At 36.6% G+C, this 27563-nt stretch overlaps 1 protein-coding gene and 1 long non-coding RNA gene across 4 annotated transcripts in view; one reads left to right on the top strand and one right to left on the bottom strand.

Annotated features, from left to right (window-relative positions):
- LOC147916253 (uncharacterized) overlaps positions 1-27563 on the bottom strand; it is a 145454-nt gene that overhangs the window by 56778 nt on the left and 61113 nt on the right. Inside the window, exon 2 of the long non-coding RNA XR_015553187.1 lies at positions 26142-26175. This is a non-coding gene — a long non-coding RNA (uncharacterized LOC147916253). The remainder of the gene's footprint in view (positions 1-26141; positions 26176-27563) is intronic.
- The window catches only part of ZEB2 (zinc finger E-box binding homeobox 2), a 131302-nt gene that overhangs the window by 96400 nt on the left and 7339 nt on the right, over positions 1-27563 (top strand). For all 3 annotated transcript variants that reach the window (XM_087435124.1, XM_004423849.3, XM_014782440.2), the window contains 5 exons: positions 15133-15321; positions 16013-16227; positions 18830-18938; positions 19865-21834; positions 23226-23406. In XM_087435124.1, the coding sequence (XP_087291250.1) occupies positions 15133-15321; positions 16013-16227; positions 18830-18938; positions 19865-21834; positions 23226-23406 (2664 nt within the window). The remainder of the gene's footprint in view (positions 1-15132; positions 15322-16012; positions 16228-18829; positions 18939-19864; positions 21835-23225; positions 23407-27563) is intronic.

The following is a 27563-nucleotide window of genomic DNA, read 5'->3' as shown; positions in this document are numbered from 1 at the left end:
GTATCCTTTCGCCTTAGAAGATTTTTCACCACTCTGAGGAGCTGATCCTGCTAGAAACTATGGTATCATCTTTGACTCTTACATACTTTATTTAATTAGTCATCAAGTACTATCAATTCTACTGTCACAGATATTATATATCACTTGTATTTATCCCCCTCCTTTTTTTCACTATCCTAATTTAAATTCTCATCTTTCATTTGAGCTATTACAATACCTTGTTAACTGGGCTCCGTGCTATCAGTCCCTAATTTCTTTAATCCATTCCTCACATTAACAGAATTAGTTTGAAGTTGTTTTCCTAACACTTAGGGCAGATGGATGTTGTAATTCATCCCCTACTCCACTTCATACTCAACTTTCCATAGTTTTCCATTGCTTTCAGAATGAGTCAGCATTTGAATTGGCACCCTCTGTGATCTAACCCCATCTTGCCTTTAATACCACTTCCCAGAATATGCCTCAGCTCTGAAAGACTGTTTACCATTTATATGTCTTTGCCCTTGCTCATGGTTTCCCTTCAACCTAGAAAGCCTCTCATCCTTTCTTAGCCTGTCAGCATCATACACATTCTTAAAGGCCATCTCCACCTGGAAACCATCTTACAGTCTCCTACTTAGGATTAACCACTCATTACTTTGAGGGTCTTCTTATAGAATTTATTTAATTCTCTCTCATATTATACTTAGTCACTTGCAGGCATGTTTCTCCCTACTAGATTGTAAGCTACTTGAGGGCAGGAATTGTGTGGGGTTGTAGTCACTTTATCACCACAGATCCTGGAATAGTCTAGGTCAGAAAGAGTTTTTGAAGAAATGAGAGAGTGAATGAGAGACAAACAACATTTGGACTTCCCTTTCATATTTCCAAGTTGACTTTCTTTTGACACCTAGCCTGAAATAACCAACCAGACATTTTCATCTCCCATTATTCTAGTCTCTTAAATGAGAAAGACTCACTTACATTTGACTGGTCTCTAGCCTTCATGTCCTCCTCAATTTGGTCAGTCCACATTCTTCCTATAACACTTTTCTCATTGTCCAAATTGCCTTCTTAGAATTCTTGAATGCCCATTAGTACCTATAGGGCAAAATCCACATTCTTCAGTCCTGTATTAAATGTCATCCATTTCATACCAACAATGTTCCATTCTTGTCAGACCAAATCCTTTGGTAACATCAAAAAATAATCACATTTATACCAACCTCTGAATCTCTGTCCATGCTATTCCTTGAGACTCTAGTTTCTCACCCTCTTTCTTCTGGTCATCCAAATTCTTCCCACCCTTCTGTTCTTCAGGGCCAGCTCACATCCCTTTTCCTTAATGTGTTCATCCTTGAACCCCTCAAGCCACATCAATCTCTTGCTTCTCTGAAGTCCCACAGCCCTCAGGTGCACACCACTAATTTTAACATGTGGAATTGTTCTTCTTTGTACCTATTTCATCTAGTTAATTTCATGAAGATAAGAGATTTCTTCAGCTGCAAAATGGGAGTAGATTATCATGATATCTACCTCATAGGATTGTTGAGGTAATTCGATAAATAATGTATATATTGGCCTTAGTAAGTGCCCCCAAAATATTTGCCTTAAGAAAAGGACTACTCCCTGTTTGCCTCAAAGTACCAGTATAGCAGCGAACACACATGGTACATAATGACTGACAAGATGAGTGAAGGAAGGAAGACAGGAGGGAAGGAAAGAGGATAGGTAGGAAGGCAGGAAGGAAGGAAGGAAGGAGAGAAGGAGGGAAGGAAGGAAGGAGGAGAAGAAATGGACTCTGAGAAAGGAAACCCCAATAGCAGAAAACATTCCCTGTGGAGGGGAGCAAGTCCAGTATCTTCAGAGAATGAAACCAGGATTTAAGTTCCTGAAATCAACTTGCTAAAGGCAAAGAACAATAGCCTAGAATATCACTACTTTTTTACAACAAAGTTAGATTAGCAGCACAGCAAAATTGCTTTAGAACAACATAAAGCATTGCAAACCCTGATTTATATTAATAACTTTCCACATTGCATTTAATGTTTCTACATTGGTTTTAACGTTTTAAAAATGAAAGAAATTGTATGGTTTAACACCTAAGACAAAGAATGCCTTTTTACAAAGAACCTTACATCTTCCAGATATTAATCAAATTCAAATTCAGAATGAAATTATTATGTAGAATTTTTAAGACTGTGTGAAAAAACTATTTTCTAAGAAGATTAGAGAAATGGAAAAACTTAGGAGCATTATAAACAGGAGTTTGCCTACATGCTAGTAGTAACAAGGATCTATCTTGGGTGCTTGGTGATCATTAGCATTAATGCAGTTCCACGTGCACATCAAGACCCAAATAGGCCCCTGATGTTTTCCTCTTTGAATGTGTGAAAGTTATATTTACTCAGACAATCTACTACTCTAGTTATAAAGGGCTATTAATAACCACCTGCATCTCTGCTTCCTTTGCTGGGAAAAGAAAAGTACCTTAATCTAGAAACTGGCAAGGCCAATTTAGGTCTCAATTCTTAATCTTACATAATGCAAGAAAATTATTGCCCAAGAACTAACTATATTGACTCTAACTATAGTCATTAAACATGCTTCCAATATTTTAAGAATAATATATAAATGCTTTTACATATGAAAGGCAAATGTCCTTTTGAGATGCTCCAGATTCTAGAGTCAGATAAACCACATTTGAATTTTGTTTCTACCAATTACTAGTTCCATGAACTTGAGTATATAATAAACCTTCATTTCTACATCAGTAAAATGGAAATAATGATTCCCTGTGTACAAAGTCTCATTGTAGAGATTAAAAGTTATCATTTTTAAAGTACCAAGTACAATGCCTGACATATATGAGATGCTCACCCAGTTTTGGTTATATTGGCAGTTTGTTTGCATCTACAAGTAAGCTTTACACCATTTTTATTCATTAAGAAATAAATGTCCCCTCCCTTCACACTGATTCCTCATTAACAACTTCTGTAGAAAACAAAAATGCAATATTTAACAAATTTCCAATGGAAGGACTAACCAGTCAATTTTGAGAGCCTTTGCCAATTAAATTCCTTTGCTATCTTGGAAAACTACCCAGACAAGTTGGAGGACAAATTTCTTTTCACTGCTCTGATGATGCATTTGAGGTTAAAATATGAAGATTAAGAAGGAATACTTAGTTTGCTGTATCACTTCATCTTTATCTAGTATCTTTTTTTAAATGTAAAAGAGTGTTTAACAGTATTTATAAGGTCTGTGGATAAGAAGGGTGAAAGCTGTTGAAGGTTTTTCCTTTACTTGATCACTAACCAGCATCAGCAATCTTATCTTTTTTCTCCTTCCTGTCCTGGATAACAAGCAAATAAACAAATAATAAGATGTTTGTGACTTGTTAGCAACCACTAAGATACCTACATTCATTCTTTTCAGTCAGAGTATTCCTTGTGTGCAGAATTTAAACTGAGGCTTAAGAAAGAAACTTTAGGGAAATAGAAGATACAGTTCCTGTCCTTAAGGAATGCAAAATTTTATGGTGCCAATAGGAAAAACAAAAATCATAATGACATGAAGGCAAAATTTACAAATAAGTAATTATAGCCTCATTAGCTATTCAGATCAATAGTCACTTAGGGCAACCCTACTAAGTGCAAGGCAATTTTTTAGGCATCATGAAAGGTATAATGAATAGTCACTGTCACTAAGGACTTACATTCAACTGGGTGAATAAAACAATGGTAGATGAATAAGAAATGTGTGCAAAATGTTTGACATAATAAATGTTCAATTGTTACTAGCCATTATTATTATTATTAATGATTATAATAATATATGGATTAAGATGTTATATTTGAAAGACAAAAGCTATGTAGGTTCAAGTGAAAAGTGTTCAGTATTACAGAGGGTTTCTGACAGAGTGTGGGGTCAAATACTGGCGACATGAAAATAGAGAGGTGCCTTAGGAGACTGCAAATTTCAGGGAAGGTTTTCTTTAGCACAAAGGCTTGTTGAACCTGTTTCTGTGCAAAAGAGAGAAAGAAAGGCTGAAAATGTAAATGGAGACTGGGTGAGAGATGGAGTAAGTTATCAGAAGGGTTGTGAGGGAATAGCTTTAAATGATAGCCTTGGCTGTGGGCAGAGACACATCATTTTTAGCACTAATATCAAAAAAAGAAGGAAGAATGAGGGTAGAGAGATTTTGGTTGAATTTAAGGTAGTTCAGGGAATTCACATCATATGGGTTGTACTCTTTGAAGTAGGTAGGAAAAGAGCTCATCAGTTGACAGTAAGGGAATGGTAGTAGGGTTGGAATCTTGAAGAGCAGAAATTTAGAGTAATTGCTATGGACAATGTATGGATATTCAGTTATCATCATAAAAGAATATCCTATTTTGACAACATAGACTGAAACAAGTCTATACAATTCTTTAAGTTTCTTAGACATTTTGGATACTCTAGGAGCAGAGAAATTGGGCTGGATTTTAGTCTGGCAAGATAAGAATGATACAAGGATAAGGAGCAGAGATGGAAGTGATTCCAGGCTCCAAGGTGAACTGAGGCAAGTAAAAGCAGAATGGGTGAAATGGACTGGGAGACTAGTCAGGGCCTGATTATCACAATGAAGTACCTGTTTCAGGGGAATGAGGAACTGAACGATGGAGAAGGGCAGAAGGTTGAAATTAGAGAGTGAAAGTTCCAAGTTCTGGGTCGTAGAGATGGAATTGTCTCAGATTTAGTCCAGTCCAAAGTGTAGCCATCCATGTTGTTGGACTAGAGAAAGTCAAAACGCTGTGAAGCCAGGATTCTGCATGGACTGTCTTTTGAGTAATAGTGTTTTCCAGAATGATAGTAATGGCAGCCTGAGGTGTAAACATAAGCATGAGACAAGTGTTATTTTACTTGAGCTATATAGGTAGTGTCCTAAACCACGATGGCGAAAATGGATGACTTAGACTTCAAAAAATTACGGTTACAGATTGGAGACTTTTTGAGGGTAGAGGTTAAGTTTGTTTTTCTCCATATTCCCTCTCCATAGGCACAGTGTTTATACAGCCTTCATGGTTGATAAACAGGTTGTTTGTTGAATTAATGAATAAACAAATGAATGATGAGCAAATTAATAAAATAAGAACCCTGGTTTGAAATGGTAATGTGAATTAAGGAGTATGTTGATCAATCCTCTTTTTCTCTGTGCGTTAAGACAGATGAAAGCAAGACTGGCTCTGCTAGAAACGTCTGTGAGGGATGGGATATTACCAAGGGATGACACAGCTTCATTTAATCTGAAGAAGTGGAAAGCATGTAGGAGGATATCATTAAGCAGGTGGGGGGATAAACAAGTAATATGTGAAATGGGAAAGCAAAATGAACCGTGAATAAAGTTTTTCTTGGTCTCTAGTCCTAAATTAAGCTTGAGACATTTTTTATTTACTGTAATCATAATAGTTAATAAAAATTCACCTTTGCAAGATGCTTCATAAGTTATTCCATACTGAGTGCCTTTAGAAAGATAATTAAAAATAAGAAATATCCAAAGTAGAAAAATGAAATCCTTAAATATTAAGTGAAAATTTTATGTTTTTATTTTTATTTTATTTTACTGAGGAAGATTCTCCCTGAGCTGACATCTGTTGCCAATCTTCCTCTTTTTGTATGTGAGCCACTGCTCCAGCATGGCCACTGATAGATGAGTGGTGTAGGTCCGCACCCAGGAACTGAACCTGGGCTGCCGAAGCAGTGTGCGCCGAACTTAACCACTAGGCCACCAGGGCTGGCCCTGGAAATTTTAAATAGGTATCTTGAGTGGAGAATTTGAAGAACTTTTATGATGTTTTCTCTTTGTCCCAATAGACTTAGATGTGGATCACCCAGTAAAAAAATAAAACAAGTGCATAGGATTCAGAAGAGCAGAGACGTGAAAAGAAAAATGGAGAAAAAAAGTTTAAAATTTAATATTTATTTATATCGAATTTGGCATTTACATTGGCTTTCCCCATACTAATTTTATGGTGTTATAATATTGTTATTTAGAATTACTTATGATGTCACAGTGATCTTTTCAGCATCCAGGACCTATTCAAATCATATCAAATCAGGCATGATGAAAAACTAAAGAGATGGAGTTTTCTCTCTTTCATTCTCTTGTAATGAGTCATTATGATATAGTGGAAAGAGTAATGGGTTAAGAGTCAGGATACATGAATTCTACATCCAGCTCTTCCAGAAATTATTTGTGTAACTGTATGAATCATTAACCTTACTGTACCTTAGTTGTATCATCTGTTAAATGAAGAAATCAGACTAGAAATTTTAGACTCGCCACCCTACACTTTCTTCTAATGAGATTTTACGGAGAAGCATGAACGAGAAAAACAAAAGCACAGGCTGCGCTAGTTGGCGTGGGAGGGGAGAGGTCTCAGGGGGTCCCCCTCACCATGTTACACCCAAGGCCAGTGTTGTGGGCATGGGACCTGCATAGCCACACAGAGCCGTGCGGTTGGAAGGGCCTGGCCCTTGTTTTAATGCTCTGCTGTTGCCATTTTGCACTGGGCCCCACAAATTGTGTACCCAGTCCTGCTTATACCTCACAAAATGTGTTAGGATAACAGAGTATAAGCCAGGATGGGAAGGGGTGAGATCAGGGATTCACCACCTGAAGTACCACACAGAAACGCCAATTTCGTCCAGGTTTACAGGCTCCTTCTCGGGTGTCTCCAGAGCAATCGAATTCCAGGTAAAGATCTAGACCTAAGTTGAAAATCTTGCTTGCAACACCGTAGTCCAAGGCATAACTCCCCGAAATTGGTAATATTAGTGACAAAGTTAGCAGGCTGGCAATCGGTTAGGCTTCTTTAAGTACAATTTCTGTGTGTCATATCATCAGCATAGAAGAAAGTGAAGAAAAGAGAAGAAAGTTTTTGTATCTTTATTATCTTCTTGCTTTAACAACTTCCAATTCCTCTCATTACTCTTACATGGAGTTTAAATTAAAACTTTTAAATTAGCTAGCTTTTTTATATGGGTAACAGAAGTCACACAAGTTTTATCATAAGATATTTCTCAGCAAGAGTTGAGTGGATGTATATAGTTAATAAATTGTGCAAGATCAGTTAATCAGATAATTCAATTAGTACCTAAATACTTAACAAGGAGAGAGTCGTACTATTATAAAGCATGTCATTTTCTTCTTGTGTGTAATATCTGTCACATTTTTATATGTTGGAAGAGTTTTGTCATCCAGTCTGATATGTCATGCAAATTATCATTTTAAAATGTTTTAGTTAATTTCCCACATTGAGTTTTTAAAAATAAAATAGAGATAGAGATAGATTCTGAAGAGAGAAAAACAGAAGTAGCTCTTCGCAGGTTAGACAGGAGGGTCATTTTGAGACTATAATCAGTGTACACCAAGAAGAGCCTGTCACTTCCTGGCTAATGAATGCTGTGGTTTTATTAGCTTGGTTTGTGATTAGGGGCAGCTATCTCCACTTCAGAGCAAGAGTTCCCACAAGAAGTAACTGATATCCCAAGCTTCTTGAGTGTCTCCTTCATTCATTCAACAAATATTTAATAAGCACTGTTTTCCTTGCGATGTCGTCTGTGGTTTCCAGGCACCTCCAAAATATTTTTTCTTAATCTGTGTATGTAGTTCCTCCATCAGAAAGTTGTGTTGCATTGAGTTTTTCATTGAAAAGAATACAGATAAAACTCTCTAGCCTTAGCCAGTGAATAAAAAAGCAAATTGATTAGAGCAATTAATTAATTGAAATTATGGAATTCTAAAACTTTGAGGATACCCCAGAAAGCATATACCGGCTCATTTTACAGATGAAGATATTTAGATTAAAAAACATAACTGAGCCAAAATAAGTACCAATGACCCTGAATTTGGGGTCTAATCATTCAGTTATTGAGCATTAACTGTGTGCCAGGTAGTGTACTAGGCACTGTGATACAAAGCTGAGTAAGACCTGGTCCGTGCTTCCATCAGCCCACAGATCTGTAAACAAAAGTTTACAATGTAATGTTATAAGTTCAATGATTGAGATATGCAGATGATATTCAGTAAGTGCAGAAGGAGACTATGAAGTCAGGTTGAGATAGTCAGGAAGGCTACCTGACATGTGAGCAATTCTGTACTATTTCCCAAAAACATGTTACTGAATGCCTTATTTAGTCAGGTGAGGCAGAAAATTGAATTCCTAGAGTAGTGTGGGCATGCATCAGAATCCCCTGAAGGGCTTGTTAAAACACAGATTGCTGATTCGTAGGTCTAGGGTGGACCCCAAGAATTTGCAATTCTGACAAGTTCCCAGGTGATACTGACGCTGCTAGCCTGGAGACCACATTTTGAAAATCACTGTCCTAGAACATCCTTAGGTGTCATGTGTCTCTACAAAAAGCACATGAAAAGAGCACTGAACTGCTGGGTAAAAACACCTTAATCCATAAATCCCTCTAAAATATAATAAAATAGTCCAACGGTCTTTTTGGTAATATACCAATTCCACAATTTTAGATTACACAGTAATGTGAAAGATCAATACATATTATCTAACTTGGGAATTTTTTTTAAAGACATGGATTCTGTACTGATGCATAGCAATCAAAACTGTCTAAGGGTTAGTAATCTCTAACTCTTGATATTCACAATCTCCTAATATAAAACTTCACTTTCAAATTAGACTCTGTCCCTGACTGGGCTGTTTCCTGCTGTTTAAGGAGATATTTGATCCTGCAGAGTACTACAGATTCCCATCCCCTGTTCCTTCTGCAACTCTCTCTCCTAAAGCTCTTCCACACGGGGAATTCTCACTGGCATCTGAACATGTTTTTCCAGGAGAAGGCCATGTCAGAGCAGGTGTGGAGAGACTGGCCCAGACGCTGTGCTAATTCCCAAGAAGAAAAGAAAACGTTGTCGCTCTTGATGAGCCTTCCTGGCTTTGCACACACCTCTGTAGCAGTCGGAGGCTCTGCTGCGCTGCCTGTGTAGTTGTGTGATGAGAAAAAGATCATCCTCTTCCCTCACAATTGTTTTTAGATATCTGGTGCCAATATGTATTTTGGAAGCCTTCTGCGGAAAGGCACACATGTATTTTTAATGATGAAATGCTTATATTCCATTAATTAGTCAACTTTAAACAAAGTAGCCATGACAATTTATACACCTCAACAAATGCTAGTATGGGCTTCTTTAAACGAAAAAATTCGATACAAATGGCTAAATTAAAAATAATTTCCTGTGTTTTCTTATCATCTAAAATGTTAATAAAGAGACTATTTTTCAAAAAGATGATGAATACAGTTACCTAGATTCGTGATTGCTTCTTTAGATCCCTTCACCTTGACATAGTTAAGTAAAAGCCAGATTGTATGATAAATGTGTAATTTCTACATGATACTGAGGAAGTATCCATATATAAATATAATCCCCTGTTATACCTTCATGTGTTTATATGTCTGTATATTGCAGAAGCACAACCATTTTATGTACATCTCTAAATATGAGAATCCCAGAAGTAGGGAAAAAATGATTAATCAACGTCGTCATATCCTCATCCCCATGCACACTCGGGCACTAGTAGGCACTCAATAAACAGTTATCAAACAAAGGGATGGATGAATGATTCTACTCAATTTTTTACATACACTTGTTTCAACTTTTCTAGACCTTTCAAGATATTTTCTTTTCCACAAGAATTATTTATTCATTTTGATGTTTATTAAAATGGCTTAGCATAATATTCAAATACGATTCTTCAATTTTTCATGAAAATTAAAAATATGCTGAGTATTAGACCAGTGATAACAAATTACCTGTCTTCCTTGTTGAACGCATGCTTGTTACAAATAAAGAAAATAAATGGTGAGGGGATTAAAGTAAAGAGAGAGAAACAGAAAAGAAGCAGTAAGTATCAAGGTCTCATTGTAACTTAATGACTTGTAAAAACACTAAGTAAAACTCACTTTTAAGTATCTTTGAGAAAGCAACCTAAAACAACTCGATTATAGGGAATGACTGATTTGGAGACCAGTATTTCCCTTTCACTTAGAGTTCTGTTAACATTGTTTATTTTTTAGGCAATAATTTTTAAGGCCAGTCCATATTGATATTTATCATTACCTCTCTAAAAAATAAAAAAAAATCATATGTATCTAAGATAGACATAAACATATTTATGAAAGTATCATTACTAAGAAACATTAGTAAGAGTGACCTCCATATTTACAAGCAATTGAGGCTTTTCTGACTTGAAGAGACCTAGAAATTTACCCTAACAATATTAATACACATGGCGATGAGGAAAGATTTTTAATTACTGAAGTTCTTTTTTTGGATAGAGAAAAGTTTACCTGACCTTAGGGAAGCTTGAGATATTTGCAAGACATTAGGGTAAATTTTAGGACTAAATGCAAAATCTCTGGAGAAGGTATGGGAAGAAATTATTTGAGGTTTCTTGTGAATTTTTATTATGGTTTGATCATAAATACCATGCAAATATCCTTTGTCAGTGTGTTTTGGCAGTTCTTCCAAGACAACCAAGAGGTGAAGAGCGTTACAGAAAAAAGGGAAAATGAGGTTGATTTTACACTAGAAAAATGCAGTGGGGAATTCTATAACTTTCTAGCAAATTTTCTACCTCATTCCTATGTCCACTATACAGTATTACAAAATCTTTCTAATGACCAAAAATGTCAACTTCCAAGTGGAATCAAAATTTCTTCCTTCCCAACAATTTTGAGAGTAACCAAAAATAATCCCATCACTTGTTCTAATATTATAACAATTAGAGTGATTTGAGGTCTAAGAGACTGAAGCACAACAAAGCCTAAAGTAGAAAAGAGAATGTTTTGGCTCATGGAATCGAAGGAGGGTTGACAACAGAGCCACTGGAATGACAGAGGTGCAGCTTGGCCTCAGCAGCAAGTAGAGCTAGAAATATACTGTCTGGACTTGCCATCTTGTCTCTGCTCTTCTCTGTGTGTCTGCTTCATTCTCTCTTCATAAATCTCGCTCTACGTGGGAAATATTAATTAGTTCATTCTACATCTTATAGCTGTAATCACTCGGGAAAAAAAAAAGCTGCCTTGATGTTCTCTTTGGAACAAAGTCCTAAAATCATAGGGAAGGGATTTACTGAACTTATTGGATCTGTTGGCTACTCCTGGACCAATCAATGGTTTGGCCTGGAGAATGAAGGACTAAGATTGGTTCCCTTCAAGTGCAGATTAATCCACTGTGGCTAGGGGGGCAGGATCATGCAATAACATGGCAGTTCCCTTGGGTACCATGAGGTTTGGCAATTTGGAAAATGGGGAGCTGTTCCCAGGCAAAGGAGAATGTTGTGGTGCTGGGTAGAAAAACCATAGCAACACCAAAGCAAAACCACATTATATCCATGGTGGTTATACCTAGTTCAAGGAAGACTCGACTCTAGCCCACTTAAGTGATTCTAGATATATGAGATATACAACAAATAGCATATGTATACCACATGAAGAAAAATCCTGATGGAGCAAATCAATTTAAATGATTGAGTAATATTTTCTTTATGAAACTCTTTTTGAATACTCATCTGAGCCTTGTCGAATTATTGCAAGTATTTATGATCACCACTAGACAGTTTATCCCATAATTGTTCTACGATTGCCTTAATAGTAGGTCTAAATCCCTAGCTCAACTGTAGATATCTCATCTTATGCTTCCTTTTACTAGAAGACGTCTGCACCAAAATTAGTGTTAAGGACATAATTTATTCCACATTCATTCCATAAATGATTCTTGAGAGCCTAATAATTTCTAGGCAATATGTGCGATGCTCAGGATACAAAGATGATCCAAGATGATCCTTAAAGAGAGTACATGATTTGATGTCTTTTGTCCCCATTACACTTGACATAGAAATCTAGCATGGCCAAATTTGATCTAGCAAGTGAATTGCCTCTCCAAACACCAGTAGTGTATCTAGACGCAGTTTAGTTTGCCTATCCAGAAAAATCAGAATTTTCCTCCCTTTTAAGCTGAAAAGCTATTAATGCAAATCCAATTGAATTTGCATTTGATTACATTTCTGATGGAAACATTCATATGCAAATGAAAATTCATGCAAAGATAGCCAGATAATTCAAATAGTTGCTGAAATAGCAAGATAAAATTAGGATGTTAAATGTACATCTATCTATGTTTACTAGGTTATACTAAAGATCTTCAAGTGGGACAGTGTTCTTGAAAAACTTAAATAAATGGTATCCTAAACGTTTGACAACGTTCAAGTAGGTCTGGGCTCAGAAAGGAGCTATTACATTACTTTCTATTGCCACAATGCTGAAAAAGAAGTCAGTCGCTGGTCAAATCAGTCAAGTTGCTCAAAAGAGGTTCATCTTGGATCCACCATTTTGTCCCCTTTATCTTTTCTTTCTCTTAAAAACAAAAGGTGAGTTTTGTTAGATCTGAAGTTATTTTAATCATCCAAAACAATGAACAAATAGTTTGTGCAAGTTGGCAGTTCCTTCATACTCCCTAGCAATTTAATGGTGCAAGTTAAATGACATCATCACAATCATTACCAATAAGTATCCTTTGGAAAGCATCTATGTCATCATGAGTATACCCGTGGAAAAGTGATCTTAATCATTGTTATTGTTCTAAGAACAGATTTAAGACTTCAGATTCTAAGAAAGAATTTAAGCAAAATTTCAAAATATAAACCTTAATCCACTATTGCACATTCCAAACCTATATTTGAAGGAAATACAGGTGTTAGAATCAGACTGTTGCTCTTGTTAAACTTAACAGAAGTTGGAGTGGCAAAAGAGAATGTTTTAGTCAATGTGTTAGTTCACAGTTTCAAGTCTTTTTAGAATTCCAGTGCTTGGTGAATGTCACCTACCATCCATCAAATTCGGAGAGCCTGAACCTAAGGGATCTTAGCACCTCCCCCCTTGGCACACCCAATCCTTTCCCAAGTCTAATGAGTTTACTTAAGTATCTCTCAAGTCCAGCCACTTCTTGTAGTCTCCATCCTCAATTCCTTAACCTTTATCTTTTGCCTTTATCTATGGCAAGAGCCTCCTAACTGGTTTCCCAGAATCAACTTTTCTTTTCCTCCCATCGTTACCATACTATAGCCAGAGTTGTCATTTAAAAATGCAGATAATCCGTAATTTCATCCAACCATCCTCCTTGCTTAATACCCTTCAATGGCTTCCTGTTCGTCTTAGAATAAAACCCAGATCCTTAATAGGGCTATCACACGCTGCACGGTCTGGCTCCTGCCTGCCTCTCCACCCTTCCATCATGCTGTTCCCCTTTCACTCTCTGCTGTCTAGCCCTGTCCTTTTAGATTGTGAAATGCACCATGCTCCTTCCAGTCACCGCTTCCTCGCGCATGCCGCTCCTCCCCAGCTTCTGAAGTTAGTTAACTTCATGCTTTCTCAATTAAAGCTTTCCTGATCTTCTAGACTCTATTGGGTTTCCCTATTACTTCTTTCATATCACCATACAACTTTTTTTTATAGTACTTATTTGAGTTTCTAATGTTATATTTATTTTTGAGATAATATCAGTTGTATTGATTATTCTCATGGCTTTCTGAAGGATGAGAATGGGTCTGTTTTTTGCTTACCAAAACAAGACATGATGCCTACCACATACCAGTCATTCAGTAAATATTTGTTGACTTAATGGAAGGTTCCACTTTCTATTCTTCTCATCTATAATCCACAAGTTCATAATAGTGAAACTCAAAAATAAAAATAAAAATTGACTAGCTTGCTGGAACATCACCCTGCCACAAATTGTCAGGGATAAATTAGTATGCAAATACTGTAATATCGTTTAGGGCAGAGAAGGTGAGGTGACCAGTATAGTGGAATCAAGGTTAACTGCTCTCAGAAACTATGAAAGTAGGGCTACACCATGAACTATAGTAGTAAAGGACTTTTTTTCACCTACTTATGGCAGAGAATAGTGTACTAGCCACTCTTCCAACTCTGTCTTATGCATAAAAATTTTTATTAAGGATATTTAAGCCATAACTTATTTCAGAAACATATCTAGAGGTTTTAAATATACAAAGGCTTGAGACACAGGTAGCTAAAATTGATTTACAACTATTATTCATTTCATGGGAATAGGGTCATAGTTACAAAAGTTAATCATATCAAAATCACATAGCAATATTGCCAGTTTCTTAACTCCCTCTGTTACTTTTTTTTTTGTGAGGAGATCAGCCCTGTGCTAACATCTGCCAATCCTCCTCTTTTTTTGCTGAGAAGACTGGCTCTGGGCTAACATCCGTGCCCATCTTCCTCCACTTTATATGGGACGCCGCCACAGCATGGCTTGCCAAGCGGTGCTTCAGTGCGCGCCCGGATCCGAGCTGGCGAACCCCAGGCCACCCCAGCGGAGCGCGGGCACTTAACCGCTGCACCACCAGGCCGGCCCCCTCCTTCTGTTACTTTCATTTGATTTCTCTAAGTTGTGAGCTTAACTTTATTTTCAGCAGCTTTAAAATACTGAGCTAAATATTGAAATTATACAGAAAGATAAACTGCCACATTCCATGATTTTTTTTACGAAGTTGCATTATTCTCTCTCTAGGAATATCTGTCCTCTCACATCTGTCTCAGACTATGTAGTCCTGGCCATCTGTGATACTCAGAGAGCCGAGGGTTAAAAACTTATATTTAGCAACAGGATGTATCTGTGGTTAGGAAAGTTAAGTTTAGTGGACAATAAAAAATTAAATATACCTTTCTTAAAAGAAAAAGAAGTTTTATATAGATTATTAAAATAGCATTGAGCTTATAGTATCTGTCATGTTTATGGACCTTAGGATGTAGTTCTGTTTTTTAAAAATTTTCCCTAAAAAACATTTAAAAATTTCTTTCATTTTTTGTGAATTATGCAAACTAGTATTCCAGGAAAGGAGAAAATAAAATGTGCCTATTTAACTTAAAGCAAAGTGTCCTCTTTTTTTGCATATATTATGAGAATAAGCATTTAATCAATAACTGATCACTTGCAACTTACAAATAAACTAGGTATTTGCAAGTCAACATTTCTCACTAACAATGGTGTGAGCAGACTTGGGCTCCTAGGAAGAGGGCCCTGAAAAGACATTTCTTTTCCTTTTATGATTTCAGTTAAGAATGCAAATTGCACATCAGACTTTGAGGAATACTTTGCCAAAAGAAAACTGGATGAACGCGATGGCCATGCAGTCAGCATCGAGGAGTACCTTCAGCGCAGTGACACAGCCATTATTTACCCAGAAGCCCCTGAGGAGCTGTCTCGCCTTGGCACGCCAGAGGCCAATGGGCAAGAAGAAAATGGTGAGGCTGTAATTCATTTTTAGCCACTACACTGACCTCTGCAGCTGTTACAATTACAAATGCACTACATGCCTGGGTGTTTACCTTAAAATTTGAAGAACAGCTGCAGAGGCATGGAATTTCATGAGCAAAGATTAGAACTGTAATTTTAGGGTATTGTGAAATTTTTTTGTCAGCAAATTTGTGTCATTTGTACACCCAATACAGAACAAGAACAATTAGAGCCTATTTCTAAGAGATAAAAATATCTAAACTGATTCCTATCTTTCCGAAATATTTCACTTTTGAGGAAAAAAAAAGTTTAGAGATATTGACCCTAACTTTTTGTTCTTCTTTACTGACACCTGAAAAGCTCGATCACACTGTGAATTCCTGAGTCAGATGTGACTATAGGTTGACGACGAACTGTCAGTCACCTAAAGAGAATTTCCTCATTTATCAGCTGTTTAAATTTCCCCCAAAAAGCTCAAGTAATTAATTAATTTTCTAGCGCAGTGTGAGCTGATTCCGACAAGTCTGTCCTGGGTGTGCGAGGGGACTGGCGTGCACAGAGGCCGAGGGCAATGATGGCACTCTCGCGGAGCAGATTGCCGTGATTCCTGTCATACCACCCCGGGCAGTCAGCCCATTAGCTGCCATTGATTCAATGACCGTTTGGCCTGCTTCTCTCCCTCTCGTCTCTCGGCTCCAGACCTGCCACCTGGAACTCCAGATGCTTTTGCCCAACTGCTGACCTGCCCCTACTGCGACCGGGGCTACAAGCGCTTGACATCACTGAAGGAGCACATCAAGTACCGCCACGAGAAGAATGAAGAGAACTTTTCCTGCCCTCTTTGTAGCTACACGTTTGCCTACCGCACCCAGCTCGAGCGGCATATGGTGACGCACAAGCCAGGGACAGATCAGGTGGGGGGTTGGTTTTAAGTGATTTCTTTCTATAATAACCCCTTAGAGAAACGATATTGCTTTGATTGGCAATCATTATTAATTTTTCATGGCATTTTGAAGATGCAGATCTTTTAATGGTAATAGCTTTAATTGAGGTCTAAATGATTTTTTGATGGTCTCTTCTAATATGACTTAATAGTCTTATGTTCACGATCGAATGAGTGTGTTAATTTCTAATTTAGAAATTTTATTTGCACTTTAACTTGACTTTAGTTTCCTTTTTATGTTCCACAAAAAGTGAATGAAATTGTAGCATTTTAATTATACATTATTAAACATCTCAGCAATTTTAATTCCATTTTTCACCTAGTTTTCTTGGAAATTTTTTTCATATAGGATCTAAGTCATAGTAAGAGAAGTATTTCTTTCATTTGTCATATAACACCTTCAGTTACTTAGAGTATATTTACAAGCTGCTGCTAGTTTATGAAATCTAATTCAGTGTTTTAAGGAAAATCAAAAAAGTATATAATGTCTGTGTATATGTATAAAATAAACTGGATTAATACTAAATTGTTGGATCTACATTAAAAATAATCCCTTTTTAATATGCATATTTGTTGTTAAATGTTAAGACTGCTCTGCCTTTTTTGGCTTACTTGTGTCAAAAATAAAAACTCTATCTTGAACAGGTAAGCATAGCTTCTTAAATCCTTAAAATGATTGAATAGGATTGATTCAGTGTCCCTTAAATGTTGTAGCAAAACTGCTCTTTCTCTCCTCCTGGGAGAATTGCCTGCAGATTGATATTATGATGTGTTCAGATGGTAACGAAATGATGTGCCTTAAGTCCCAATAACTGGCCCTACAGATCTGGCATCACCTGTCTACTAAGCCTTGACACTATATCTGTTTTTAAAACTATTAAACAGGTTATTCTATACAATTCTTGTGTTTTTTCCTTCTGGGTTTTATTTTCTTTGAATACGGAAAATGAGAATAAGCAAACACAATCAAGCAGTGGTGGTGATACTATATTATGGAATTTTACTATTTTAAGAGAACAGCTCATCTAAAATCATTCCGTTTATATCTGATTGGATTTGTCACCTGAATGTTTTTCAAACTTCAGTTATAAAAACTATGCTTGCATAGTTACTCTTATGTAACAGTTTATCTCCCCTTGCTGATATGCACAAAAACTCTAGGAAAAAAAAAAGTGCCTAGATATTTATCTAGCATAACTGCTTTAAATTTCACATGCAGAAGTGTGATTGTGTTGGCGCATTATGAATGGTAGCTTTGGTGTTGAAAAGTCCCCTCATTTGCTCATGGCATTTACAATTAGTAAATTAAAATGATTGTATCATATTAACAGTGGCACAACTAAAGTTTATAGTAGTCCTCTGAGGGCTGTGGGGGGAGACAAAGCAGCTGTTGCTGTTTGTTTATGCAACTCAGCAACATATGAGCGCTGGTCCCTCAATGGCGCTCGTCGGGCTGGGCTCTGCTTGATCTTTGAAGGTTGCTGCTGTTTGAACAAACCTCCCTGTGTCCCATGTAACACCATCTGTCTCACTAGGAATGTGGGAAGATTCAGCACACCCTAGCAGTTGTCATACCGTTTCTGTGCTGTCTTTTTGCAAAAGGCTTTTGTGTCATTGCTGCTTGAAAAAGGCTGACCTCCTACCTTGAGCGTCCAGAGTGGATGACTGTATTTTTTTTTTTCAGAAATCTAAGTCACAGTGCTTTTTTTCCCCTTGTTCAAAAAGGTCAGCTGTGTTTGATTATATCTTCGCTGCTTTTAACTTGTCTTTTCAGCGAACTTTTTTTTTTGTCCCTACTTCCTAGCACACTACTAAAAAGGAAAATGAAAAGTCGTTGAAGTCTTTCCTCCTGGCCTGTGATAAAACTGCTCAAGCAGCTATAACCCAAGATGTTGTCTCTTACATTTGATAATGAATCAAATCTGATATGCAACACCTCAGGAAAAAGAGGGTTTCCATTTGCTCCTAGCACAGTGAATGGGATATTTAAACATGCTTATAGTGTAATGAAGTATTTACAGTCAAGGATTTTTTTGTTTCTGTATGAGGTTTTGTTTTTTCTTCTTCAAATTTGGTATTGCTTCAGTATAAGATAGACTTTTACCCTGATACAGAAAATTTGATAAAATTAGTTATTTGTGTGGCGAGTTTTTTGAGAGACTATTTAGAATTTTCAGGATAATATTTATTTTTTTCCTGGACAAAATAGTTGCATTCCAACAGGGAATCTTCAGATTTTAGAATTTGCAGTAAACACAGAGAACCACAAACATCTTTACAATTATGCTTTCTCATCTCCAAAGGCTTAAAGAAACATTTTGGAAAAGAGACTACAGAGATAATTCTAAAGCAAGCGCTAGATGCCCATGTGAAAGCACTTTTTTTTTCATTTGTTCCAATTTTATTGCCAACATTATCACTTTTATTGCAACTCTGAAAGACTGGGCAAATAAATAAACATGCACTCAAATCTTTTGGCCTGTCTGAAAAATAGAGGCCTTTCAAAAATATTTGTAACAAATTTCCTTTGTTCTTCTTGCACAAAACTGATGTCAGTCTTTCTCCTTTTATAGCACCAAATGCTGACCCAAGGAGCAGGTAATCGCAAGTTCAAGTGCACGGAGTGCGGCAAGGCCTTCAAATACAAACACCATCTGAAAGAACACCTGCGAATTCACAGCGGTGAGTAGCAGAGGTGCTGGGGCTCACATTTGCATTTTGTTTCATTAGGGGAGTCTTAAAAGATTGTTTAAAATTTACACAATCCTGTTTGCAGCTTTTTGGAACTACCCATTTATCTCATAAACTATATGTGCCTGCTTTGTCTTCATGAGATGTGTGGTACCACCAATAGCATGATCCTATAAAAAGAAGTGGAATGCTTATCTTTTTTATAAATTGCAAATACTTTGATTTCTTACAAAATCTAGAGGCTCCTTTTTGTCCTTTTAAAAACCCTTCTACAGATTAAATATTTTTGACCTGAAGAAACTCAGCTGGCAAATTCTGAAGGATATTCATTTTTGATACCTAAGCATGAAAGAAAAAATTGAAGAATTTTAGATAACAGCTTTTGTATAATAAATGTTCCTTGATTCCTCAGAGCTGTATATTACAGAACAACATCCTACCACTGAGATTTCTTCTTTATAACTATTTTGATAGCTCTGCCAAGCATTTTATTACCAAATTGGATACTATTCAAAGGACTCGTTGGATTGGTAGAATCAATGGAATCTCCACAGAGTTGATTAAAGCCATGGCTACACTTCCCTTTAAATACTGTGACATCTTTATTGTGCTATTGACCACACATTAATCTGACACTGTTTAAATAGGAGGCTGCCGATGGCAAGACAAGATTTGGGATCTTGGCTGAAAAAGGCATAGATAGCCCTCACCTTCCACTGCTAACATCTTGAATTATGTCTTCCTGGGGTAGATAAAGCCCAGAAACAGTTATGGCCACATAATTTTAAAATAAGCACCTAGAATGTAGAGGTACCCCATTGTGTTCCTTTCAGTTGGTTTCACAGATTCTTATCTTGGTAGACAATTGCAATTGTCCAATCAGAGAAATGTAACGTTAATTTTAATTATCATTTTAGGTGAAAAACCGTATGAGTGCCCAAACTGCAAGAAACGTTTCTCCCATTCTGGTTCCTACAGTTCACACATCAGCAGCAAGAAATGCATTGGTTTAATCTCTGTAAATGGCCGAATGAGAAACAATATCAAGACGGGTTCTTCCCCTAATTCTGTTTCTTCTTCTCCTACTAATTCAGCCATTACCCAGTTAAGAAACAAATTGGAGAATGGAAAACCACTTAGTATGTCTGAACAAACAGGCTTACTTAAAATTAAAACAGAACCACTAGACTTCAATGACTATAAAGTTCTTATGGCCACACACGGGTTTAGTGGCACTAGTCCCTTTATGAATGGTGCACTTGGAGCCACCAGCCCTTTAGGAGTTCATCCGTCTGCTCAGAGTCCAATGCAGCACTTAGGTGTAGGGATGGAAGCCCCTTTACTTGGATTTCCCACAATGAATAGTAACTTAAGCGAGGTACAAAAGGTTCTACAGATTGTGGACAATACGGTTTCCAGGCAAAAGATGGACTGCAAGGCTGAAGAAATTTCAAAGTTGAAAGGTTATCACATGAAGGATCCATGCTCTCAACCTGAGGAACAAGGAGTTACTTCTCCTAATATTCCACCTGTAGGTCTTCCAGTAGTGAGTCATAATGGTGCCACTAAAAGTATTATTGACTACACATTAGAAAAAGTCAATGAAGCCAAAGCTTGCCTCCAGAGCTTGACTACTGACTCAAGGAGACAGATCAGTAATATAAAGAAAGAGAAGCTACGTACTTTAATAGATTTGGTCACCGATGATAAAATGATTGAGAACCACAACATAGCCACTCCATTTTCATGCCAGTTCTGTAAAGAAAGTTTTCCTGGCCCCATTCCCTTGCATCAGCATGAACGTTACCTTTGTAAGATGAATGAAGAGATCAAGGCAGTCCTGCAACCTCACGAAAACATAGTCCCCAACAAAGCCGGAGTTTTTGTTGATAATAAAGCCCTCCTCTTGTCATCTGTACTTTCTGAGAAAGGAATGACAAGCCCCATCAACCCATACAAGGACCACATGTCTGTACTTAAAGCATATTATGCTATGAACATGGAGCCCAACTCTGATGAACTGCTGAAAATTTCCATTGCTGTGGGCCTTCCTCAGGAATTTGTGAAGGAATGGTTTGAGCAACGAAAAGTCTACCAGTATTCAAATTCCAGGTCACCATCACTGGAAAGGAACTCCAAGCCGTTAGCTCCCAACAGTAACCTTCCCACAAAAGACTCTTTATTACCCAGGTCTCCTGTAAAACCTATGGACTCCATAACATCACCATCTATAGCAGAACTCCACAACAGTGTTACGAATTGTGATCCTCCTCTCAGGCTAACAAAACCCTCCCATTTTACCAATATTAAACCAGTTGAAAAATTGGACCACTCGAGGAGTAATACTCCTTCTCCCTTAAATCTTTCCTCCACATCTTCTAAAAACTCCCACAGTAGTTCTTACACTCCAAACAGCTTCTCTTCTGAGGAGCTCCAGGCTGAGCCTTTGGACTTGTCATTACCAAAACAAATGAAAGAACCCAAAAGTATTATAGCCACAAAGAACAAAACAAAAGCTAGCAGCATAAATTTAGACCACAACAGTGTTTCTTCGTCATCTGAAAACTCAGATGAGCCTCTAAACTTGACTTTTATCAAGAAGGAGTTTTCAAATTCAAATAATCTGGACAACAAAAGCACTAACCCGGTGTTCGGCATGAACCCATTTAGTGCCAAACCTTTATACACAGCTCTTCCTCCACAAAGCGCATTTCCCCCTGCCACTTTCATGCCACCAGTCCAGACCAGTATCCCTGGGCTCCGACCATACCCGGGACTGGATCAGATGAGCTTCCTACCACATATGGCCTATACCTACCCAACTGGAGCAGCTACTTTTGCTGATATGCAGCAAAGGAGAAAGTACCAGCGGAAACAAGGATTTCAGGTAATGAGACATATCTCTTTGCTCTGAAGAGAGGAGATGAAAATGATATTGTTTATGAGCATGTAGGGAAAAAAATCTTAGAGAAAAAAAATCAAGTGTTATGTTTTCAGCGGAAATAGAAGAGTTTGTTTTAACTTGAACCTAAAACTGAGTGGTCTAGACAAATAAATGGAGAAAGAGTGGAACACTGTACTATTTAAGCATATTTGCTTTTAATAAGATAAAGAAGAACTTAATATTTATTTTTGAGATTTATTTAGATTGATCTGTCTGCTTTTAGAATTATACATTGATAACAATATTTGGTAGGACTTACATAGATGCTGAGTTAACATTTATAACAGTCACATTCCTTCACAGATGTTCACAATTTGCAATACTGCATGTCTAAAGTTGATATGTACTTGGTTTTATAGAGAATAGTTTATTTTGAAGAGTATTTAAAAAAACACTTTGTACATTCCACATGGCTTTTTATGTAATTTTCAAATTAGTGAATAATTTATGGTTTTTCAAATACAAAAACAGGTATGTTTTCACATCGTGGAGTAGAATCCCTGTTTGCAAAATAGGCGCATAAGTAGCAGAGCACCTCTGTAACAGCTGTTCCAGTATTCCCATTTATAGTGCATCTGCCCTCTTTGTAAATGTATGTAAGCCTGTTTAATCGTCTCTAATATTAATTAGTGCAAACGTAGTCTAAGAAAACTGAACTGTGGACTAGCGAATGGAAATGTATGTTATCATGCAAGTTTGCACTCCTTTGGATCAAGACAAAATAAATATCAAGAAATTTAATAATTTACTGATCCACATTCATTATTGCTCAATGCTGAAGGCTGTTTTAACATAGATAGAACATTGATAAAAAGTGTTATTAATATTCCCTATTTCAAATTAGAAAATTAAATATAAAAATACAGCTTGAGGCCTTTAGTTGGTAGACATACATTTAAATAGATTGCATAATAATAACATTTTGTACCTAAATATAAAATTCAATTAAAATGGGGTTTCTACAGCTACAGATCATTTCTAAAGTTAAGCACACTGGAAAATACACAAATTCTCATGTTTCATTTTCACTCATGGTATTTCCTCCTATAAAGAAAATTAAGGATTTTTAAAAAATTTATGCTTTTCTCACCTTCAGAGTCAACTATTTTCTGTCCTTGAAAAACAATGAGCGCTATTATCTAGGGCAGAGAAGATTTGTATTTTCTTGAAATGTGAGACCTCATATACATGTTTCATGGAGAGTAATAGTTTTTAAAAACTAGATCAATTAATAGCAAGCACTTTTGAGGTTCTCCAAATGTCAGCCTACGCAAAGTTGTTTGGTATAAACACAAGGAGAAGAGACTGTGTTGAACTATGTGATTATATCACAGGGAGAATTGCTTGATGGAGCACAAGACTACATGTCAGGCCTAGATGACATGACAGACTCCGACTCCTGTCTGTCTCGAAAGAAGATCAAGAAGACAGAGAGTGGCATGTATGCATGTGACTTATGTGACAAGACATTCCAGAAAAGCAGTTCCCTTCTGCGACATAAATACGAACACACAGGTATGAGTGACTTTGACTAGCTAGTTAGAGCTTCCCGGCCTGCTGTACATTTCATAATATTTAATGAGTACACTTGTGCAACATAAGATGTAGCATATGCTGATACCTTCAACAAGGAAGAAATAATGCTTTTGCTTAGCTCGGTAGGACTTTTTTGTTGCCTGTTTATTGGATCATTCATGTGTTAATGAGTGTGCTTGTCTTCATATCTTTCGAGTTAATCTGTAAACCAAATTCACAAATCATATCAAAGGTATATTTAAATGGCCAGGGCAATGAAACAGCATGACACAAGTCAGTTATTGAAAATATCTTCAAATTCTTAAGCTGCAATGAACCTAGATATGTAAAAATTTAACAAAAAATTCAGTCGATGTGTTAGTTTCATCATCCAAGCTTTAAGTAAGCCACAATTTGGGGATGATTTTGTTTGGTTTTATAAATTGACCATATTTTGAATAAACTAAAAGTGTTGGTACTGTGAAAGAAAAGACATAAGTAAAGCATTAGGCCAAATGAGCTACTGAAACAACTTATATTTGGAAGACTAAAATAAAAACTTTCTAAATTTAATTGGTTTATTTCCGATTCATGCATTATGAATTAGGAACAATTATACAGAGTTGACAAGACAGCAGCCTAATTCTTCCCTATGAGTAGAGAGATAGACAGTGGGTTAATTTTAAAGAAGAAGGGTGAAGTACCGTAATGTGAAGCAATATTAGTTCCCACAATCCCAGATCTGATCTGCAGCTTCCTGGTGGAGCTATGCCTGTGTTCCCTCCTTCCCTCTGTCTCCTTCCACCCTTACCCACAAAGTAACTCAGCCTCATCCCTGTCCCTAACCCATCTCCATCTTTTCTCCACTAGAAATTTGGAAAGGGCAAAGGGGTAAAGGGACAAATATGTATGGTGGCGGATAGAAACTAGTCTATTGGTGGTGAGCACAGTGTAGTCTAGACAGAAACCGATATATAATCATGTACACCTGAAGTTACACAATGTTATAAACCAATATGACCACAATAAAATAATTTTAAAAAAAGAAAAAAAAAAAAAAGAAATTTGCCATGCTGTACAAGCCCTAGATGGGAAAAGAAAGAGTGTAGGATCTCAATCAAATTATTGGCAGGGGAAACTACAGAAAAATTCTCATTGTAAACCAGGAAGTCTAGTACCAAACATTTCAATATAGAGGAAAAATAGTAACCTAACATTAATGCTTTTTGCGGAAAAGTGATGAAGAGACAAAAAAGAAAAAGAAAAAAGAAGAAAAGGGAATGTGAATACTTTCTGTCCTGTTTTGACTATATAAACACGTGGGACCCTTTTTAGAGATTGAAAACTATCCTTGGAAAGCACTTGTACTGATCATCTTCCCTTTTTCCTCACTGGGCATGTTCGGGGGGCAGCACAAGTGACCAGAATCAGCCTGAGAGTGGGGGGGAAGTTGGGTGAGTTCTATAACATTAAGTGTTGAGGGTCTTTGTGAAGAGAACAAGGTTGATAAATAACAGCGCTCTTCCTCCAATCAACTCAGTTTTCTTTTTCTTCAACTGTCTGATATTAATTGCTATTGTTTTAAAAGTTCAACTTATGACACTTGAAAGACAACCTAATTGGAATAGCAAATCCCAATAGTTTCTATACTCGTGTGATATAATTCAATGTTTGAAACATCAGAATTTTCCTACATTTGTCTTTTATCATAGATATCAATAGATATTTTCTTTAGTACCAAGTCCTAATTAAGTATTCATAGAGTAAAAATATTTTTATACCTAAATTTACTTTAATATTTTAATCAACCTCAAATATATTTTGCATTTCATTATTCAGCTACAATAGGCACATCACTGAAGGCTTCTTTCCCTCTCTGATCGGTTTTATTATATGACCATATGCAAACTCTATCATTTACTACATGGTGAATGTAAAACTTTTATTTTAGTGAGGGCTGTCATACATATTGACATTCAGTCAATATCTTTATTTCTTATAAATTTGATAGTCCATAATCTTCATAGGTATATAGATAGTTGAGAGACCCAAAAGTTGACAAACACAAATATGCATAATCAATTTGAAAAATATACTGTATTTTAAAAAATAAAAATAAAATGTTCTGGTCCTTTAAGATGTGAGAAGATCTGCTGCCTAGAAACACTGCCTAGCAACAAGATGTTAACCATCCAATGGTTTCTCTAAATGTGTGATTAATTATCCTCCTGTTGGCTTCCCAGCTTGTCAAGTTTCCAGTGTGTTAACTTTTTGGTCTCTTGACCAAACATCTCATGACATTTCTACTGTCAGTGTATTAGGTTCCATCAAAGTGAAGTTCTTCATGAATTTTCTATCACTATGATATATGTGGAAATTTAGTCCATTTTCCTTCCCTAATTGGGCCCCACAAGCCTTTTATTTGTTTATATTAAGCACTAGTAATACTTTGAGAATGTACTAATATGAAAATTACAAGTGAGAACAGTCTTTGGGTTGATTGATTCCAAGGTTGGGAAATGAAGTTGAATTATCATTTGATTATGTGTTGATGACGAATGTGTCATTGATAAAGTGTGTTTGTTACATTTGTCTACAATTTAACATATAGAATAGTTTAAATTAAGAAGGAAATTATGAGTTACTTATTCTCGAGATCCTGTGCTCTTTTACTTTGACCTGTTTAATTTATTTGCTAGGCAGACATCAAAGATATAATGCTTAATTTTACTTACCAATGCTGTATTCCTTGCTTGCTTTTCCTGGGACCTGGGACAGGGACAGAGGAAGGAAACACTACATAAATGTTGGTTTCAATAGGATTAATTGTCACAAACAAGGACTGTGAAATAAAAAATCTGAAACTCCTCTTAGGCACTGTCAAGAACTCATTTGTATCCCACTAAAATTTAAATCTGACATTTATGGAGTACTTTCTTTATTGAAACATTGTGGTAGGTGCTTTTAAACCCACCTTATTTAGAAAAGTAATAAAAATGTTTCTACTTTTGAGTAACGTGGAAGTTTTAAATAAATTACCAATTTTGTTTCTCAGTGAAACAATATTTTTCATACCACAAACCTTCTATTTATTAACTTCAGTTATCATTCTAGCTGTCAGGCAAATCATGAACCTCAATATTAGAGAAAAAAATTTACCCTAAAAAAGTTTTGATTCACTCAATGTCAATTTGGATGTTTTTCTGAATCTTGTTCATGTGGAAATTTAATCCCAGGACATCTTGATTTGAATCAGGTAAACCAATCAAACAAGTTAAAAAGAGATGCATGTCCAAGTCAGTTCCTATTTAAATTGAATTTATTAAATGCTTTACCAGCGAGATTTCTGGAGATTAGTAGAATATTTAGTGCAAGGTGAAGGTCAAAACTCCCCACTCCCTGCTCCAAAATTCTGTCCTCTGCATGACGTAATAGATGAACATTTTATTCTTTCAGGTTGTCAGTGCATAATGTAGAATTAATATATTTTGATTATAAGCATACTGTTTACAGAATATACATAGAATAGATGCAGTTCAGTGGGCATCCCCGAAGCATTTCTAACAGGCCTTGATACTTGTCCTGGAGAGAGCCCGTTCTCTCTGGGAACACTGCTCTGTGTTTTGTTCCTTTGGAAAAGACAGAGCCATACCAACTGTGATGTTCATTCAAAATTATTCACATAGCCAATCTGTGAAGTGACCTAACTGGTTGACCTTTTTGTGCTGCTGAGCTGATGAGACTCTAGTATTTAAAGGAGGTTGTAGGACAGTTCTCCGCATGCGTACTGTAGCAACTAAAGCACCAAGCCATTTTTCATCTGCAATTTCTCTTCTCTCCATTCAGATTCATTCCTCCCATGTACTCTGCTCCTGATACATGGTGTCTTGCTTACAACTTGGGAAATTATTGAACATGTATTAATGAATACAAATAAAAGTATCTAACATTAATTGAGTGCTTACCACGTGCCATCCTTGTACTAAACACTTTACCTATGTTGTCTCCTTTACTCCTTATGCCCTGTCCACAAGTTAGGTCCCCAAATGAGCTGCCTTTTATGGATAAGGATCCTGATCCTCAGAGAGGTTAACATGCCTGAGACTGCATAGCTGGTTGTAAAAGATGGATTTGAACCCGGGCAATCAGACTCCAGA

The sequence above is a fragment of the Ceratotherium simum genome, chromosome 9 (genome assembly GCF_057802395.1).
Source record: "Ceratotherium simum simum isolate JZ-2026a chromosome 9, ASM5780239v1, whole genome shotgun sequence".
In the NCBI taxonomy this organism is placed as follows: Eukaryota; Metazoa; Chordata; class Mammalia; order Perissodactyla; family Rhinocerotidae; genus Ceratotherium; species Ceratotherium simum.
The sequence above is the reverse complement of the archived record's forward strand: the minus strand, read 5'-3'. Positions and strand labels throughout refer to the sequence as shown.